This window comes from Lepidochelys kempii, chromosome 5, assembly GCF_965140265.1.
Source record: "Lepidochelys kempii isolate rLepKem1 chromosome 5, rLepKem1.hap2, whole genome shotgun sequence".
NCBI lineage: Eukaryota > Metazoa > Chordata > Testudines > Cheloniidae > Lepidochelys > Lepidochelys kempii.
In genome coordinates this window covers 98,471,999-98,490,726 of record NC_133260.1, presented here as the reverse complement: position 1 = coordinate 98,490,726, position 18,728 = coordinate 98,471,999, and the positions used below count along the sequence as shown (strand labels likewise).

The 18,728-nt window shown below is 41.3% G+C and overlaps 1 protein-coding gene across 1 annotated transcript in view; it reads left to right on the top strand.

Moving 5' to 3' along the window:
• The window catches only part of TMC1 (transmembrane channel like 1), a 90,228-nt gene that overhangs the window by 33,681 nt on the left and 37,819 nt on the right, over positions 1–18,728 (top strand). The window contains exons 5-8 of the mRNA XM_073346113.1: positions 6,369–6,459; positions 7,412–7,493; positions 15,010–15,116; positions 16,895–16,993. Of these exons, the coding sequence (XP_073202214.1) occupies positions 6,369–6,459; positions 7,412–7,493; positions 15,010–15,116; positions 16,895–16,993 (379 nt within the window). The remainder of the gene's footprint in view (positions 1–6,368; positions 6,460–7,411; positions 7,494–15,009; positions 15,117–16,894; positions 16,994–18,728) is intronic.

Below are 18,728 nucleotides of genomic sequence, written 5' to 3'. Positions count from 1 at the left end.
GACATGGGTCAGTTAGATTTTACACACACACACACAAAGTATGCATTGTATAATCTACAGAGACAATTAACTTCTATATATAGTCAGATCTACTAGCATGCTCTTATTAAATTACCACATAATCCTGCAATTATACAATAGCATGCCATGCAACTATAATTCTCCCTTGTTTAAAGTTTTTACTAAATGTAAAAGCTACCCAATAAAGTTAATACCAATGTATGAACTACAATTAAATGAATGACAACAAAATATGAAGGAGATGGCAGACATAGATCAAGCTTGTATCATTCACAAAGTAGCTTCAAATAAATATGGAATGCAAGAAGAATCATAAGACAATTTGGGAGTCGCTGTAGGAACAGTGACCGTGAACAAAGGATATTTGAGAGGGCCCCTAAAACATAACTGGTTCATATAAAATTAAAAGGAGGAGGGACAGAATCTTCAGTCTGTTACCAGGGCTGGATTTACACCTCATGCACCCCTAGGCACAGCATCGTCAGCGCCCCTACTGCCTAAGGCTGACCTATGTGTTGCACACAGTTTTAGAGAGGTCAGGTGCCCCTAGAATGCTGATGCCCCTAGGCATGTGCCAACTGTGCCTCACTGGAAAGCCAGCCCAGGCTGTTACCAGCATCCTGCAATGGGGGAAGTAGAGCCCAGTTGGTGTGCTACCGGCACTGAGCTTGGTTCCATTGAAATCAATGGCAACACTCTCACCGACCCCAGCGGCCGCAGTGCAGTACCAACCTGGGAACATTTTTTTCAATGGATTATTTCTAAAGAATAGGGGTAGGAGGGAAGGTGGGTGGAAGGCGGGTGTTTAGGCTTTGTCTTTTTTCTCTAGTTTTACTTTCCAGTCCAGACGAGCCATAAAAATAGATTTACTGTAACAGAAGACAGTATTCTATAAATGCAGCACGACAAAAAACAATCACACGCTACTCTGTGAGAGGAAGAAAAAGATTTTCTTCTTCCACTGTTATCTTCATACCGCCACAGATCTCTTGTTATGAACTTATTGGCAGCTACCACAACCAAATTAAACACCACTGTAGTTTGTCCATTATTACTGTTGAGCTACTTTCCAAGCTAGCTGCCACCTGGCAACAGTTGTGTTGCTGTCAACTTTTAGCCAGTCTTTTTAAGACTTACTTGGAGACGTCCAAAGTGATCAATATTAATAGGACATTTCTTTTTAATGACTTTTTTACATGTTGGTGACCGAAACCTTCCTGAACTGTTGCTGAAAAAACGTGAGCTATCCACTTGAATCCTGTTCACCAGCAGTAACCTCTAAGTGCTGTAATACATCCTCTACTTTGTACATGCTGAACTGCCCTACATGCAATTTACCTAGCACTTTGGAAGCTGCAACCTCATATCTAGGATTAATAATTAACCTGGGCTACTTAAGGGCGATACTACCTGACTCCATGAAATATTTAGTAGCTCCTTATGTTGGTAATTAGATTAAGATGTTTTTTCTCAACCAAAAAAGCTCTCACAGTTAGCTAAAGGGGTACACTTTGGCCTATCTTGTGCTATAGATAATTTATCTATAACATGATACCAGTGATTACAAAGCTCACTTTTGTCTTTCACTTTTGTTTTTGATACTTTCTCATATTTGTGAGGTTCTATCACAGCTTATGCTCAGATAAATTGGTTAGTCTCTAAGGTGCCACAAGTCCTCCTTTTCTTTTTGCGAATACAGACTAACATGGCTGTTACTCTGAAACTTTGCATGTAGTGTGTGATATTTTTAAAGATGCTCTCAAAAATGTGCAGATGGGATTTAATAAACTGTTGTAATAATAGGACTGCTCTTCCTCTGCTTCTCACTTTTCTTAGCACAAAGTGCAGAGGCGTGTTATGATTCTCCAGGGATGTGCAAATAAAGTTCTTATTCTCAAAGCTGAGAACTGAGGTAAAGAGCATTTCAAAATATGCTTAGGAAATGATAATGTGCATAACATACAAACATGTAGAGGACAGGGAAATACATTTATTATCTGTGTATTCCCTGATAGTTGCATGTTGATTTAGATAATGGCATAGAGAGTACACTTATAAAGTTTGCAGACCATACTGGGAGGGGTTGCAAGTGCTTTGCAGGAGAGGATTAAAATTCAAAATGATTTGAACAAACTGGAGAAATGGTCTGAAGTAAATAGGATGAAATTCAATAAAGGACAAATGCAAAGTACTCCATTTACGAAGGAACACTCAGTTGCACACATATAAAATGGAAAATGACTGCCTAGGAAGGAGTACTGCAGAAAGGGATCTGGGGGACATAGTGGATCACAAGCTACAAACAAGTCAACAGTGTAACTCTTAAAAAGAAAAAAAAGGAAACATCATTCTGGGATGTATTAGCAGGAGTATTGTAAGCAAGACACAAGAAGTAATTCTTTCGCTCTACTCCGTGCTGATTAGGCCTCAACTGAAGTATTGTGTCCAGTTCTGAGTGCCACATTTCAAGAAAGATGTGGACAAATTGGCGAAAGTCCAGAGAAGAGCAACAAAAATGATTAAAGGTCTAGACAACATGACCTAGGAGGGAAGATTGAAAAAATTGGGTTTGTTTAGTCTGGAAAAGAGAAGACTGAGAGGAGAGATGATAACCATTGTCAAGTACATAAAAGGTTGTCACAAGGAGGAGGGAGAAGAATTGTTCTTCGTAACCTCTGAGGATAGGACAAGAAGCAATGGGCTTAAATTGCAGCAAAGGAGGTTTAGGTTGGACATCAGGAAAAACTTCCTAACTGTCAGGGTGCGTACGCACTGGAATAAATTGCCTAGGGAGGTTTCCATCGTTGGAGACTTTTAAGAGCATGTTAGACAAACACCTTTCAGGGATGGTGTAGATAATACTTAGTCCTGCCTTGAGAACAGGGTACTGGACTAGATGACCTCTCAAAGTCCCTTCCAGTCCTATGATTCTACGGTTAGAGCCAGCCAGGACATCGGAAGTTTAGGAGGGAGTGGGGGAAATTTCCTTAGTTTCCCCTGACCTACAAATCATCGAGGGCTTGACTTTGATCTCACAGCAAGAAAATCAGAAGTAACTAATTTTAATTCAATGGTGTATCCCAGCAAAAAGCCATTGAGTCTCTGGTGGAGGAGGGATGAGCAGGAGCAAGGAAAAGAGTACTTTACAGTAACTGTTTGATAGCTGCAACATCACATGGGGCTTATGGTTTCCTTATTAGTTTCCTTGAACGCAATTGCACACACATTCTCTGCCTCATCACCCACAGGCCCTCTTTCACGCTCTGTTCCACCACTAGATGTGCTTGTCATATCTTTTGTTAAATACTGCGGTGGGAATTTTTCATGGAATTAAATTGTTTTTGAGACTTGCACTCAACTACCAATTAAATAGGGACTTGAAATTAGTCATGCAAGTATGCCTATTCCTGGATGCAGCTGGGCTGCTGCAGAGCACAGAATGGCTTCTCTACAGGTTTTCATGTGGCAGGATCCCCCCATGAGGATGTTATTCACTGTGTCTTCTTAAAGCCCTCCCCCCCACAAGGATGTTATTCACTGTGTCTATAACGAGTGAACAAAAATGCTCTTTAAAAGTCAGCTATAACCAAACCTGCACTGCCTACTCAAGGAGAAGGTACCTATGTAGAACATCAAGTGTAACTTTGACACATAAAGTGCTTTCATTCTGACACAAGATGCTGAATAGTGGCAAGCTTCTTCTATCTACCCAATAATACCATGTGGTATGTATTTCCTTTCATTTGCTGTGGAATGTGTGAGAGGCTTCTGAGTGGTTCTTTAACAGGAATGGTGAGTGCTATCAGTACTGTATTCAAGTGCCTCATACTTTGCAAAGGTACTTAGATTATGACAGGCAGATAGAAAAGGAGTACTAGTGGCACCTTAGAGACTAACCAATTTATTTGAGCATAAGCTTTCGTGAGCTACAGCAGATAGTTCAGTATTAAATATACAGTTGAGCCCTGTTAAAGTGAAGGGTCCCCTTCTATTTAAAACAGAACATCTGCATACGTGGATAGTAACTAGACTAGATGATTAATTTGGCCCAATGTGATTTGGCCCAATGTGAAAGTTAAAGCCCTTAACAAATATAGACAGACTAAATACTGTCATGCAGATAAGGGATTTTTGTAACATACACGGGGAACCACCAGGGACCTAGTCAGAAACCTGAAAAGATATGGAGAGGAAGAAAAGCCTAACAGTCAATAGGAATGGGGAGAGGGGACCAAATGAAAGAGGGAGGGGAAGGGGAACTTCACTGAGGGAAGTCATGGGAACATACCAGCAGTAGTCCAGGAAACCTAGATCAATATATCCAAAGGGCAAGAATTCAGTTTGCACTAGAAATCTGCAACCAGCTTGCAGATAGAAACAGAAAACCCATCCTTGCCAGAGAATCCAGGACGCAGAGAGGAATAAAAAAACTATATTCTAATGCAGAGGAAAACACATAAAAGGCATTTGATGTGACATTCATTACATTGCAAACAAGCATGCCCAGTTTAAATCCTTGGATTCAATTGAGGGGTTGAATTCATGATCTAAAAGACATGTTTTTATAAACTCTGCCTGTGGAAAATAATTTCTTTGTTTTGGCTTAGCCAAACTCATGATAATTTTATAATAGAAAAGAGAAGTTTCGGGAGACTATCTGTGCCCAGCTATGGATGTATGATGTGTATAATAAGGAGGAAATGTTTTCACATTAGTGACATTGTGTCAGGCTTTTGTTTGAATATTATCCTGCTGACTTTCTAAACTCTTTGTTTCACTTTGAGAAGTGTATTTTTTAATTTTGAAGACTGGAACAGTAAAATAAAGCAGATGAATGGCTGAAAATAGATTTTAGCCATGCCACTGCATATTGTGATTTCTTCAGCCCTTTCACAATCTAGACCCTGTGCTTGGATGTAAAGTCTTCATAAATCAACCAGTGCCACAGTAAGTGGTGTTGATGGTGATTCACTAGGTGACAGTCTTCCTTCTGAATTGAACAAAGGGTGTTAGAAGGATCAGGGCTACTTCTGAATGCTTGCAGTCATTAAAGTCCCACAATATTTTTCATAAGAATAAGAAAGATTAGCTTTGGTTCATGTGGCAATTCTGAGCTGGTTAATAGTATTCTTCTTACATAAGCATCACCTGAAGTTTTTAAAAATGTTTTGACACATTGTAATATTTTTGTTTGCTTGTGTGGATATAAGCTGTGGGCAGCAGATCTATGCATAAGAAATAACTCCAGTCAGACGGACTCAGACAATTAATCTATTTGCACATCTTCCAGAAAAGAACTGCATCACAACTAATAGTTAGCAATTCTCCAACTGCCCAAGAGTCTCCAAATGCCTAAACAGGCAATTAATCAAAATGTGTAAGGTGCTCTGGATTAGTGCCATCTGGTGACAACCAATATGTTTTTGATATCACTGTGCAAACACTGGATTTCAAGAAGTCTTGTTTCTTTGATATAGTACTTTAGATATGGTCATTCAGCAGCTAAAGCAGCCACCTCTCCTCAAAAAAACTACATACACTGGTGTCTTAAAATTTGTGCTCACAAAAGAGAATACAAGGGGGGTGAAGAGGACTCTAGTAAATGACTGGTCTCATCTGATCATCATTTAAAAGGGCTGATGTTACACAAAATCTTAAAAACATTTTAAAGGAACTCTCACTCTTTTTTTCCTTTCACTCTTATGTCCTATCTGTCTCAAGGGAATACTTTAATAATTTTGTCAATCAAAACTCTAATCTTCTGGAGCCAATTGAAGCCACAATTATGAGAAAATGATTCACAGACTGTACAATGGACAAGACCTATGTGGAGGCACTGAGGGGAGTGAAATATATATAGCCCAGAAGAGAGCAGACACAAGGGAACCATGATTACAGTCTGTAAATATCTTCAAGGTAACAGTTAAAATGAAGGAGAAGAATAATTCATTTCGTTCCAGTGGATGAATGGATTACGACCAATGGCTTGAACAAAAGGAAATAATTCTTAAGAGGAAGTACTACTGGGGAATAGGCTAGATTACAAAACAAGACACCATGACTTCAGGTATTCAAGAACAGGCTAGATAACGTTAGCAGGAATTAAGTAGACATCACTTCTGGAAAATGCAGATGGCTCAGACTAGATGACTCAAGTTGTTTTCTTCTGGTTGCACTAACGATGATAAAATTTCTGGGAAATACAAACGATAAGAGCATCAATAAGAGAACAGGGATATATGAACATCCAATGTGGAGTAATAGGACATGTTTTTCCAGCCTGAAGTGGCAGGAATTCCTGTGTTACTATATCATCACATGCATGTCTCTTTGTTCTTATTTCTCAGGGAAGCCCAGCTTTTTGTGGAAAAATTTGAAGGTGCACTTGGAAAAGGAAAAGGGAAAAAGTTTTATGCATACAAAGTGATGATGACAAAGGTAAGGATTTTATTTCATCAATTTCATACAATGCAAAACAATAGACTGTTGTAGACTATCATTCACCACATCCTCATAAATACCATCCCATTCTACACTTGCATTTTTAACCACTTTTGCCCCAAATGATCCCAAAGCAGAGGTCATTAACCAAACCCATACCTGCTGATTGGGGTCTATCTTCAAGAGCCTTCTAATTTGTTCCACCAAGAGTTCCATCCTCTGGAGATTAAAATTTGGTTTTGGGTTAGGCCCAGTATAAAGAAAGCCAATGACAATCATACTCCTTGAGAAGATTCAAGTGTTCCACTCTCCACATTGTAGCAGAAAAACTGGCATACGGCAAACCTGCACTTTATATATTAGATTGCAGTTCCTTTTTCCCTTATACAGTGCTTGGATAGATTGTCCCTTTGCCTCAGAGCTGAGAGAATACTGAAACAATCTCTGCAAATATTCATTCAAATTTTTAAACAAGTTTTGCTTCAACCATGTTCAGTTCTAATTTGGCTTCATTTTCTATAGACATTTGTGGAACCACATTTTACTAGCATTAATGTTTGCAAAAATACCCCACAAATTTTCAACTTTCATATTCTGAAATATGCCTGGAAAGCTGGATTAGCATAGTTGCTCTTATCCAATTGAGGGACAGAGACACCACCACTATTTAGACTAACCACAACTAAGCAATACAGTTTGAATTTCAGATTTGGAATAAAATACATTAAATGATCAGAAACAGTTCTCAAGTCAAATAATAGTCAAGAAAAATCACAATCTGTTCAGACATTCCACAAACAGGAAGAAAAAGAAAAAGGCAAAATACAGCAAATTAAGTCTTTGATACCAAATGATTCATTCAGTTCCATGCTGGATCTCCGAGGAGTGACTGAGAATGTATATGAGAACACTGAGAATGTGGCCTCTTTTTCTTTGTGAACCTTTACAGAAATGGATGAAATTTCAACGAGATTTTGAGAATTTTAAAACAGCCTGCATACCATGGGAAATGAAAATCAAAGAAATTGAAAGTAAGTATTATGGAGAAACAATAAAATTAGCATTTAGCAGCAGGTGTACTCCCAGAGGCTCCCCTGATTCCAAGAACATTCTCACTGCTTTTAAAAATAGCTTTCCAAATGTTTTATTCCTCAGAAGAGAAGATGGACCCGCCTTCTTAATTTCCAGTGAACCCAAAATGGCCTCTTCATCATTATTCTAGAGCACTGACACCCCTCCTAGCTGTAATGGCAGAGGGCACAGCCACAGTCTGAACAAGAGATTATGCTTCATGAAACAATCTTCATAGTCAAAGCTTGTCTACACAAACATGTAGCTTGCAGCAAGCTGGAGCGTGAATCTATCTCACACTAGCCTGCCCCAGACTAACATCCAAAGCGTCCTAGGGGCTCCTCTCGCAGATTGGAGCGTAAGTTTTTCCTTCCTTCCTTCAATAAAGCATAGTTTACTATTCTTAGGCCTGAGTGTCCTCCTTCCGCTGGTATCTCTCCCCCTCCCGGCCCTTGTGGGCACAATCCACATGAACCCTGCTGATGTGTATTAACAGTTTGTTAACATGCTTTGACCTAGTCCTCTTTGAAATGGGACTAAGGAGCACACCGAGCAAGCCAAAAGGCAATGTACTGATTGGACCTGAAGACTAAACACTCCTCTGATCCTTAAAAAAGGGTCTCTGCAGTCAGGGGTAAGGCCCTTTGGTATGTTTGTCCCATCTGTTGTCTGGGTGAAAAACAGAATTCTGTGTTCATGGCTCTCAATCTGGCACTTTTTAGTACCACTAAATTCACATAACTTGTTCCCTCAAGAACATCAGCTGATCTAAACTGCTGTGCTGGTGTTTGTGGAAACAGGTTATTTTTCAGGTAGCCAATACCCAGACTATCACTTCTGTCATTTTGACTGCATAGCCCTTCTCTTATTTTCAAGGACAACTCCAATGTACCATAAACAGTATTGTCACCACTACATCTAGTTGCAGAGATCATATATAAAATTGTCATGTTGATGATTTGGTAGTGCAGAATCAGATAGAGAATTCAAATCCCACTGGAAAAGAGAAGGTTTCAAAATTGTTAAGAAGTTCTTTCGATATGGTAAGAGAAAGAGCTGCTTATCTAACTAACAGAATTATAGGTCTGGAAGGGACCTTAAGAGATCTTCTAGTCTAGTCCCCTGCACTCAAGTAGGGTTGACGACTTTCTACTCGCACAAAACTGAACACCCTTGCCCTGCCCCCTGCCCCTTCTCCGAAGACCCGCCCCTGCTCACTCCATCCCCTCCTCTGTCTGTCACTCACTCTCCTCACCCTCATTCACTCACTTATCTTCACTGGACTGGCTCAGGGGGCTGGGGTACAGGAGGGGGTGAGGACACCGGCTGGGGGGGTGCGGGCTCCGGGGTGGGGCCAGAAATGAGAAGTTCAGTGTGCAGGAGGGGGCTCCAGGCTGAGGCAGTGGGCTGGGATGGAAAAGGAGGTGAGGGTGAAGGTGGGGGCTTTGGGGTGGGGCCAGGGATGAGGGGTCTAGAATACAGGAGGGGGCTCCAGGCTGGGGGGTGGAGCCGAGGGGTTCAGAGTATGGGAGGGGGCTCTGAGCTGAGGCAGGGGTTGGGATATGAGAGGAGGTACGGGCTCTGGGCTGGGGTGCAGGTTCTGGGCTGGGGTGAGAAATGAGGGGTTCAGGGTGCAGGGGGGGCTCTGGGCTGGGGCACAGGGTTGGGGTGCAGGGTGGTGTGAGGGCTTTGGCTGAGGGTGCAGACTCTGGGGTGGGGCTGGGGATAAGGGGGTCGGGGTGTAGGAGGATGCTCCAGGCTTGGACTGAGGGGTTTGGAGGGTGGGAGGGGGATCAGGGCTGGGGCTGGTACAGGGGTTGGGGCTCAGGAGGGGGTCGGGGTGCAGGTTCCGGGTGGCACTTACGTTAAGCAGCTCCTGGAAGCAGCAGCATGTCCCCCATCTGGCTACTTCACTGAGACACATCCAGCTGCTCTGCGCGCTGCCCCAGCTGCAGGTGCTGCCTCTGCAGCTCCCATTGGCCACGGTTCCTGGCCAATGGGAGCTGTGGGGGCAGCACTTGGGGTGGGGGCAGTGTGCAGAGCCCCCTGCCTGCCCGTAGACATAGGAGCTGGAGGGGGGACATGTCAGCTGCTTCCTGTGAGCCACGTAGCACAGAGGCTAGCAGGCAACCTGCCAGCCCCACTGCACAGTGCTGCCAACTGGATGGTCAACAGCCCAGTCAGCAGTGCTGACTGGAGCCGCCAGGATCCCTCTTCTACTGGGTGTTCTGGTTTAAAACCAGACACTTGGTCATGCCACAATCAAGGCAGGACTAAAGTATTATTTAGACCATCCCTGACAGGTGTTAGTCTAACCTGCTGTTAACAATCTCCCATGATGGAATCTCCGCAACATCCCTAGGCAATTTATTCCAGTGCTTAACCAACCTGACAGTTAGGAAGTTTTTCCTGATGTCCAACCTAAACCGTCCTTGCTGCAATTTAAGTCCATTGCTTTTTGTCCTATCCTCAGAGGTTACCAAGAACAATTTTTCTCCATCCCCCTTGTGACAACCTTTTATGTACTTGAAAACTGTTATGTCCCCTCTCAGTCTTCTCTTCTCCAGCCTAAACTGGTAATGTTTTCTAGACCTTTAATCATTTTTGTTGCTCTTCTCTGAACTTTCGCCAATTTGTCCACATCTTTTCTGAAATGTGGCACCCAGAACTGGACACAATACTCCAGTTGAGGCCCAATCAGCACGGAGTAGAGTAGAAGAATTACTTCTGGTGTCTTGCTTACACCACTCCTGCTAATACATCCCAGAACGATGTTTGCCCTTTTTTGCTAAAGTGTTACACTTTTGACTCATATTTAGCTTGTGATCCCCAAATCCTTTTCTGTAGTACTCCTTCCTAGGCAGTCATTTCCCATTTTGTATGTGTGCAACAGATTGTTCCTTCCTAAGTGGAGTGCTTTGCATTTGTCCTTATTGAATTTCATCCTGTTTACTTCAGACCATTTCTCCAGTTTGTCCAGATCATTTTGAATTTTAATCCTCTCCTGCAAAGCACTTGAAACCCCTCCAAGCTTGGTATTATCCTCAAACTTTATAAATGTTCTCTCTATGCCATTCTCTAAATCATTGATGAAATTATTGAACAGAATTGGACCCAGAACTGATCCCTGCGGGACCCCACTTGGTTAGCTTGACTGTGAACCACTGATAACTACTCTCTGGAATGGTTTTCCAACCAGTTATACACCCACCTGATATAATTTCCATCTAGGTTGTATTTCCCTACTTTGCTTATGAGAAGGTCATGTGAGACAGTGTCAAAAGCTTTACTAAAGTCAAGATATACCTTCTCCCCCTACCCACAAGGCTTGTTTACCCTGTCAAAGAAAGCTATTAGGTTGGTTTGACATGATTTGTTCTTGACAAATCCATGCTGACTGTTACTTATCACCTTATTATCTCCTAGGTGTTTGCCAATTGATTGCTTGATTATTTGCTCCATTATCTTTCCCCCTACCGAAATTAAGATGATTGGTCTGTAATTCTCCAGGTTATCCTTCTTCCCCTTTTTATTGATTGGCACTGTATTTGCCCTTTTCCAGTCCTCTGGAAGCTCACCCATCTTCCATGACTTTTCAAAGATAATACTAAAATTATGTTACAGTTTTATTTGTACTTTAATTTTACATCAACTGTGAAATGTCCATTACTTTCAAATGGGAGTTGCATTTTTATTCATTGTGACCTACTCTGGGCATGGATTCTTCTGAGAACCATGTGCTGGGTCACTAGCCCCATTCACTAAACCGAGATTCTGAAACACAGACAGGTATATCTAAAAATACTTTAAAAATCATTGTAAAATGCCTACATTGTATACAGTCTTCTTTTGTGAAAATTTATTTAGCTTGATAAGGCATTAATAGCTATTCATCAGAAATATCCTTTAAAGTCTTAGTTACCGTACAGATGATAACGCCCAGTATAGATGCCACGGATAAGTTTAAACCTTTTTCATTACCCAGTATTGAAATTAACTTGGGAAAAGTGCTCTTGGGATACAGCTTATAGGCTAGATTTGTTGTTTGTCTATAATATGCTATTTAAGTGTTCTCAAATCACAACATGTAAAATAAAGATGAAAAGAGAATATGATCATGAATATCACTGTGCATATATAAAAGTGCAAAATACTTGTGATGAGAGTTGTGGCAAAATTTGAGAATGGTCTTATCATAAAGTAAGCTTTATATTTCACAGGGAGAAAGGCCTTCCAGTAATGAGCTAATTACCAACAAATCCCCTATGAAGCAAACTTGGCTTAACATCACAAGGACTTGAGTGAGAGCCTAGCCACTGTTCAGCCCTAATTATAGCACAAGATAGCTTTACCGAAGGTAGCTTTGGAGCATGCAATAGACAGTGTCAAGGTGGCCATGACCAGGAAAATTGTCAACTGTGAGTTTTAGCTGATTTGTATTTTGTGTTGCAAAGCAATCCTGGACAAGGCGGCACTAGGCCAAAAAGAAAGAGTAATTCACCTCATAATAACTTGAAACACATGGCATCACAATCAGCAGAGAACAAAGCAGGCTATGCAATCACTGAGGTTTAATTTAGCACGCAGAAGAAGCAGTTTAATAAATGTAGTTAAATCAAATTGAGCAGCAGGAGACAGGTGGTTCTTTTGGTGGGCTGGTAACAGAATAGAATTCATTCTGAGAACCCATGTGAGTGATCCTTCAGTTATTTTTGGTAAATAAATGGACCTGGACTGAATTGTTTTGCCATTAAAACCCACGTCTGTTTCAAGTTACATTAGTAGGACAAGTATGTAAAAATAGACCAGGATAATTAACTGATACTGTGTCTATGTACAGTTTTTTTCTCTCCTGTAATGAAATAAGCTCCTTTTTCTTTTCCTTTGCTGAAAGATGCCTGGACACTCAGAATATCACAGTATAAATGTTACCTTTATAATGGCCCTCAATAAGTAGGATTGTGAACTTTATCTTTGTAAAAAGTAATAAAAATAAAAATCAAGTTTGGATAGAGACCAAGCATGACATGTATCAGCCCAAAAGAAAACTATTTTGCAACATTAACTAGAATGGTCATTATACTGCAAATTAATGTGTTTTTACTGTACAGGTTTGCATGGACAGCATGTGTGACTACCTAACCCTTACCAAACAAAGACATCTATATTTTAAACCTAGAAAATCAGCAAAGCAAACCATATAATGCAGTGATGAAATGCCTGAGTTAGAACTTCAGACCTTGCTGCCCCCCATCTAGCATAGCTCAGGGGATGGGTGGACATGAAGTTACTTTTAAGACACCTTTATCCCCATCTACCCATCCTGGGGCCACTGGGTGCTTGTCCAGTCCCAGTGCGCATTTAGGTCCATTACAACATCTGGGAATCAGATGATGTGCAACTTAAGGTCCTTTATATTGGCCAGGAATCAACCACACCTAGTGGTTCCTAGCACTGATTCTCTTTTCTGCAGCTATGCACAGGGTGACCAGATGTCCCAATTTTATAGGGACAGTCCCGATATTTGGGGCTTTGTCTTTTATAGGTGCCTATTACCCCCCACCCCATCCTGAGTTTTCACACTTTCTCTCGTCACCCTAGCTAGGCACCTGTGTGCTGGGATATAGGACAGGATGGCCTACAAGCTGAGGATTCTCCTATATTGAGGGAGGCCAGTTAAGGTAGATTTCTGGCTGTTTTGTGGCACAAAGGGTAAAGAACAGGTCAGAGGCAAAACCTATGCCTTTGTCTTGTTACAATTTTCTACTTAAATGGGGCTACTAGGGGCACTGTATGGGAAACTAACATTAGAGCGTATAAAGGCTGCCTTTCATAGGAGCTGAAAAGTTCAATGCGCTGGACAAGCGGGTGCCAATTGCAAATACTAACATAAAAGCTCAAAGTCAACATAAACAGGACTAGGTATTTCAGTCCTCTGCAACAAGGGCCTGGGATGATTCTCCCCTCCCCAGTTCAATCCGATCTAGTGACAGTTTTAATGAATAACTACAGATCAATAAATGATAGAATTAACTGGGGTACAATGCTAATCTTAACTGATTTAGCATCAAGAAGGTCATTACCAGAGAAAATAGGTGACATAGTAAAAAACAGTTTATGAAATCATCAATTACAATAAATGCTCACATGTCCCAGACCAACAGGAGCCACTTTAGCAGTAAATAAAAAGATCATGTGACCAATGTTTTCGGTTACGGCAGCTCCAGCTCCAGAGCCACGTGGGGATAAAAGTCTTCGTTTAATCATAAAGCGTTTGATTCTTGATTTCAGTGGAAGGTTTCTTCACATAAGTATTGCAGAATCAGGGCCTAAACTGCTATTATTTTATTATTATTATTATTATTAATATAATAGTAGTACCTAGAGGCCTCAACTGAAACCAGGGCTCAATTGTGCTAGGCGTGGTGCAAACAGAGAGAGAGACAATTCTTGTCCCAAAATGCTTACAGTCAAAATGGACAAGGCAGACAAAGGGTGTGCGGGGAAAGAGGCAAAATATATGAACAAAGTCACACAGCTGGTCAGTGGCAGAACTGAACAGCTCATAGCTCTCAATTAAATACTCTGACCCCATGATCAAGCTACCTCCCCTGTTCTTTCCTACCTAAATCTTTCCTATTTACAATAATAATCTTCACACCGTATATACTTGTTTCCCTAAACCTGAATCTTAAACCGTCTCTTGTTGTCATTGCTAAAACTTTTATATTCGTGATGCATAGACTAATCAGCCTGTTGTGAAGAATCTTTTGTATTGAGTAACTGTATCCTCCTGGTTCTCAAGGTATTCTGCATCTGGTGTTGTGACTGACACCCGTCATAAAAATACCACTGTATTCTATACAATAACAGGAACAGTAGTATCACCATTGCAAATTCTAGTGTTTTGGACCACTGCTGTAGAATAGTGTGTGTGTGTTTTTAAATTCAGGAAGTTGTCTTTCCAGCAATATTTTATTTTTTCCCTGGCTAGTAGGCCAGAAACAAAGCATATGTAGAAAGGCACTGATAAGCTCTAGAGACCAGGATTTCAAAGATATTTTTAGTGGAGTTAGGTGTCTCATCTGTTTAGGCACTTTTGAAAATCCCACTAGGCACCTATCTGCATCCTTAGGCAACCAAATACCTTTGAAAATCTGGCCCTAGGAGATCATCCTGAAGTTCTATTCCATTGTGTTGGTGTCATGTTATTTATATTCCTTCAATATAAATGTATAACCTTTGGTAAATGGTGTCTTGGCTTCTGTTTTTTAAATCATGTCAATGAAGTGAATGCTAGTCTGTAATCTTGAAAAATTACGGAAATGATAAAATAGGTATTAATATAGAATAAAGAAAAATCTGATATTTTTGTGTCTTAACCACTCGTGAAACTGCTCAAGTAATCTTGTCTCAAAGTAAGAAGACAAGAAGATTGACTGATCTGTCTTTTCATCACTGCAAATGTTTTCATAGGTCATTTCGGCTCTTCAGTAGCTTCTTATTTTATATTCTTGCGCTGGATGTATGGAATAAATATGATTCTCTTTGGATTGACATTTGGCCTTGTAATGGTGCCTGAGGTAAGAATGGGTGATTTGGGATTTTTTTAAATTGCATTTCTTATTTCTATAGGAGAATAAAATGTCACTGAGAAATGTTGCTTAAAACTTTTACCTTTGTTACTAGAACACTTAGGGCAAGATCCCTACCAATGCTCCAGCTCCTTTAGGCCATGAAAAGAGACAGAATGGTGTAAAACAGACCTAAATGCCCGGTTCTGCCCAGGGGCAAATTCCTGACACAGGCATTGCAGAAGACAGCTATAAGGCTGCCTCCCAAGAACTTAACACTCCCTGGCATGGAGGGGAGGGGGACATGGCAGAGAAGGGCTGAGCATGAGACAAGTGTGTGGAGCAGGGCTGCATCTCCCCGTGCTGGGGATATTCCAGGCAGTGCTGCGACTCTTAGGGCAGTCCAAGAAGTCTGTCTAAATTACATCAGGGGCATCGCCACTCTATACCTGGAGCAGCACAGGATTGGCAGTGGAGAAGGGTGGGGAGCACAAAGGTGGTTTAAAGCTACCTTAGCCCCCATCCCCTGGACTGTGAGTTCTGTGCTGCACTTCTAATAGTATGTCTGCACTTTGAGCTGGAGGTATTATTATGAAGAGACATACCCCATGCCAGCTGTGATGAAGAGCTAAAAATAAGACGGAGCCACAGCAGCGCAAGGAGCAGGCACAGCTAGCCAGCCCACATATGTACCTAGGATCTTGAATGGGATTGTACTCAGGGCAGCTAGGCTCTCCCCCTACTCAGGCTGCCATGGCTAGACTCTTTTTTTAGAGTGCTAGCTTGCTTAGAGCTAGCCTGTGGTACATGTCTCCTCAAGCTGGAAATTGTACCTCTAGCTCCAAGTATAGACATATCCTTAGACATGCAGCACAGAATCTCATCCGTAAGGTGGAATTCAACCCAAATTGAAATTATCCCATGCAAAGGACAAGTATACGACTTAAGCAGGGCTCAAAATAGGACTTAAATGGAATTTAAGTGGTACATAGGTCTTGGGCTGGCCCCTAAATTTCTGCCATAGAGAATATCCTCTTGATTATACTTACTTCCAGTGTGTACATGTAAGTGAGTGCAGCAGATAACATCAAGCCCACAAAATTTATTTAGGAGATGACATTTTCCAAATGTTTTCTAATGGATGGACCAAATTCTGCTTTCATTAGGGTAGAGTAATTGAAGCCAATTGAGTTACTTTGGATCTACACCACCTTAAGAGCCTGGTGCTGTTCCCATTGAAGTCAAGAGAAAAACTGCCAGTGACTGCAGTGCAACAATATCAAGACCCAAGTGAGAGCAGAATCTGGCCTAGTACTTTCAGTGGTTGTGCAAACATCTCACCAGAGGCTCCGATACTTTCAGAATCCTAGCTGTCATCATCTGAAAACTATATGCATGTAATGACCCAATATATTTTCTATTAACAAAAGCAACAAAAGCAATAGCACAAGAAAATGAATTTGCATCACTGAAAGAACTCACTGATCTGATGAATATTTTTAACCTCTTTATCGCTGCTGAATATTAGAGGTACAGCTTAACATTCCATTGGTTTTTAGTAGACTACCATTTAATAAAAAATTGGCATGGAATACTTCAGTAATAGCGTCAATCATGATAAAAGGCATGAAGGCAGAAGATTTGGAGAGGTGGATTGCTATCAGTAGGCAGTTAAGGAGAACGCAAAGTAAAATCTCCAGTGAAGTTGGTTGCATCTGTATTTTATACTTCTGGTTGTTGGTGTTGTGTTTTGAGCCGTTATCTACATTCATCATATTTTGCTACAGGTACTGATGGGGAAACCATATGGCACGTTACCTAGAAAAACTGTCCCGAGAGGTGAAGAAAGAACTGCTATGAATTTTGCAACTTTGTGGGACTTTAGTGTAAGTGTGCATTATTGCAATACTGCATATTATCATGACTCTTTTGGCTCTAAAAGGCTTTGATTTCAGTGCTCAGTGCTTCACTGTTCAATTTCAGTAGTTTAATATGAACTGTCAGGAGATCATTCAAATGGATAGAAATCAATTCAAATCCTCTTTTCATTAATCCTGAGTATAGATGTTTCTTGATCTAAAAACAGAACGTATGAATATTCCATGTCCATTACTGTGTCTTTAGGAATAAAAAAGGAGAGGAATTTGGGAATAAGAGTCTAGACTGATTTAGTCTCTGGTAATTCCATTTCCTTCAGTAGAGTTGGACTCTGGATGAATTTGACCCTCTGTGATTATATGCATTTAGATTAGGGACATTCCCAAAATTCTGGTTTTTAAATATGCAAATATTTTAGCTATACTGGGATGGATGGCTGAATCCCTTATTGTTTCTTTGAAGCTCATCATATCCTTAAGAGATGAACCTCCTCAACTGAAAGTCTGAAGGTAGACTTCTAAATACCGTACAATACTTTTATTTATTGAAACAATATTTTCACCACCTTTCACACAGGGGAAACTTTTGTAAACATGAAATAAATTTAAGATGACTGTATGGAGGATAAATTCCATATTACGAGTCCAGAAATGGTTGTAAGGCAATGAAAGTCTCCGCATTGTCTGTCAGGCAGCTGCAGAGGTCATTGTAAGGGATTTTGTACAAACAAAAAAGGTGGAATAATCCAGTTATAGGCGTTCTACAGATTAATGGGAACAGCATTCAGATAATGGTGACTTTGACTGAAGCTTCTGTACAATCTCCCTTCTACATTTAGGCCTCAATCCTTAAAATCTTTATGAACATGCTTAACTTTAAACACTTGTTATGGATTTCAGCAAAGGTAGGTATGATAGATTATGTGGGAAGTGAAACTGGGACTCTGTTTCTTTGGACAATTTACAGCCAGACATGGCAAACTCAGTAGAACAGTTCATTCTCTTCATACTCATAAGCACTAGGAAAAGTTTTAAAAATTACTCAGAGGAAGAAGGAGTTAAAGTCTCCTTGGTTTGGACTGCTGATGCCAGGAAGGGTGATGAGGGCTGTGGGCAGTGTTCCATCCCTCACCCTAGGGAGTTCTGCCAGCTGGGGGCAGCTGTAAATTCTGGAGCATCCTAGGAGCCATGCAGACAGAGGCTGTGGTAGGGATTCACTGAATTAGCTCAGCCCTTGGCCATTCCTCCCATCAAGCATTGCCCACTTTCAAGCATGTGCTGGCTGCCTAGAGAGGGCCCCTGCCTTGTGCCACTTCAATCCCAGCCTTACCTCTGGCTCATGGCTTATTCCTCTGGTACAGTGCCTGGAACAGTGGTGGGCAACCTGTGGCCTGCTGGCTGCATGCAGTCCATCAGGGTAATCAGATTGCAGGCCATGAGACATTTTGCCGACATTGGCCATCTGCAGGCACAACCCCCCACACCTCCCAGTGGCCACGGTTCACCATCCTGGCCAATGGGAGCTGCGGGGGGCTGTGCCTGTGGACGGTCAATGTCAGCAAAATGTCTTGCGGCCCGCAATCAGATTATCCTGATGGGCTGCACCACTGGCCTGGAATGAACTCTGGGCCTTTCGTTTACTTCTTTGGACAGTTTCAGCCTGGTAGCAAGCCACCTGTGGAGGAAGTGTTGGGTTTTTAAACTCTCAGCAAACAGACAGAATACCAGACTGGATGCATTGATC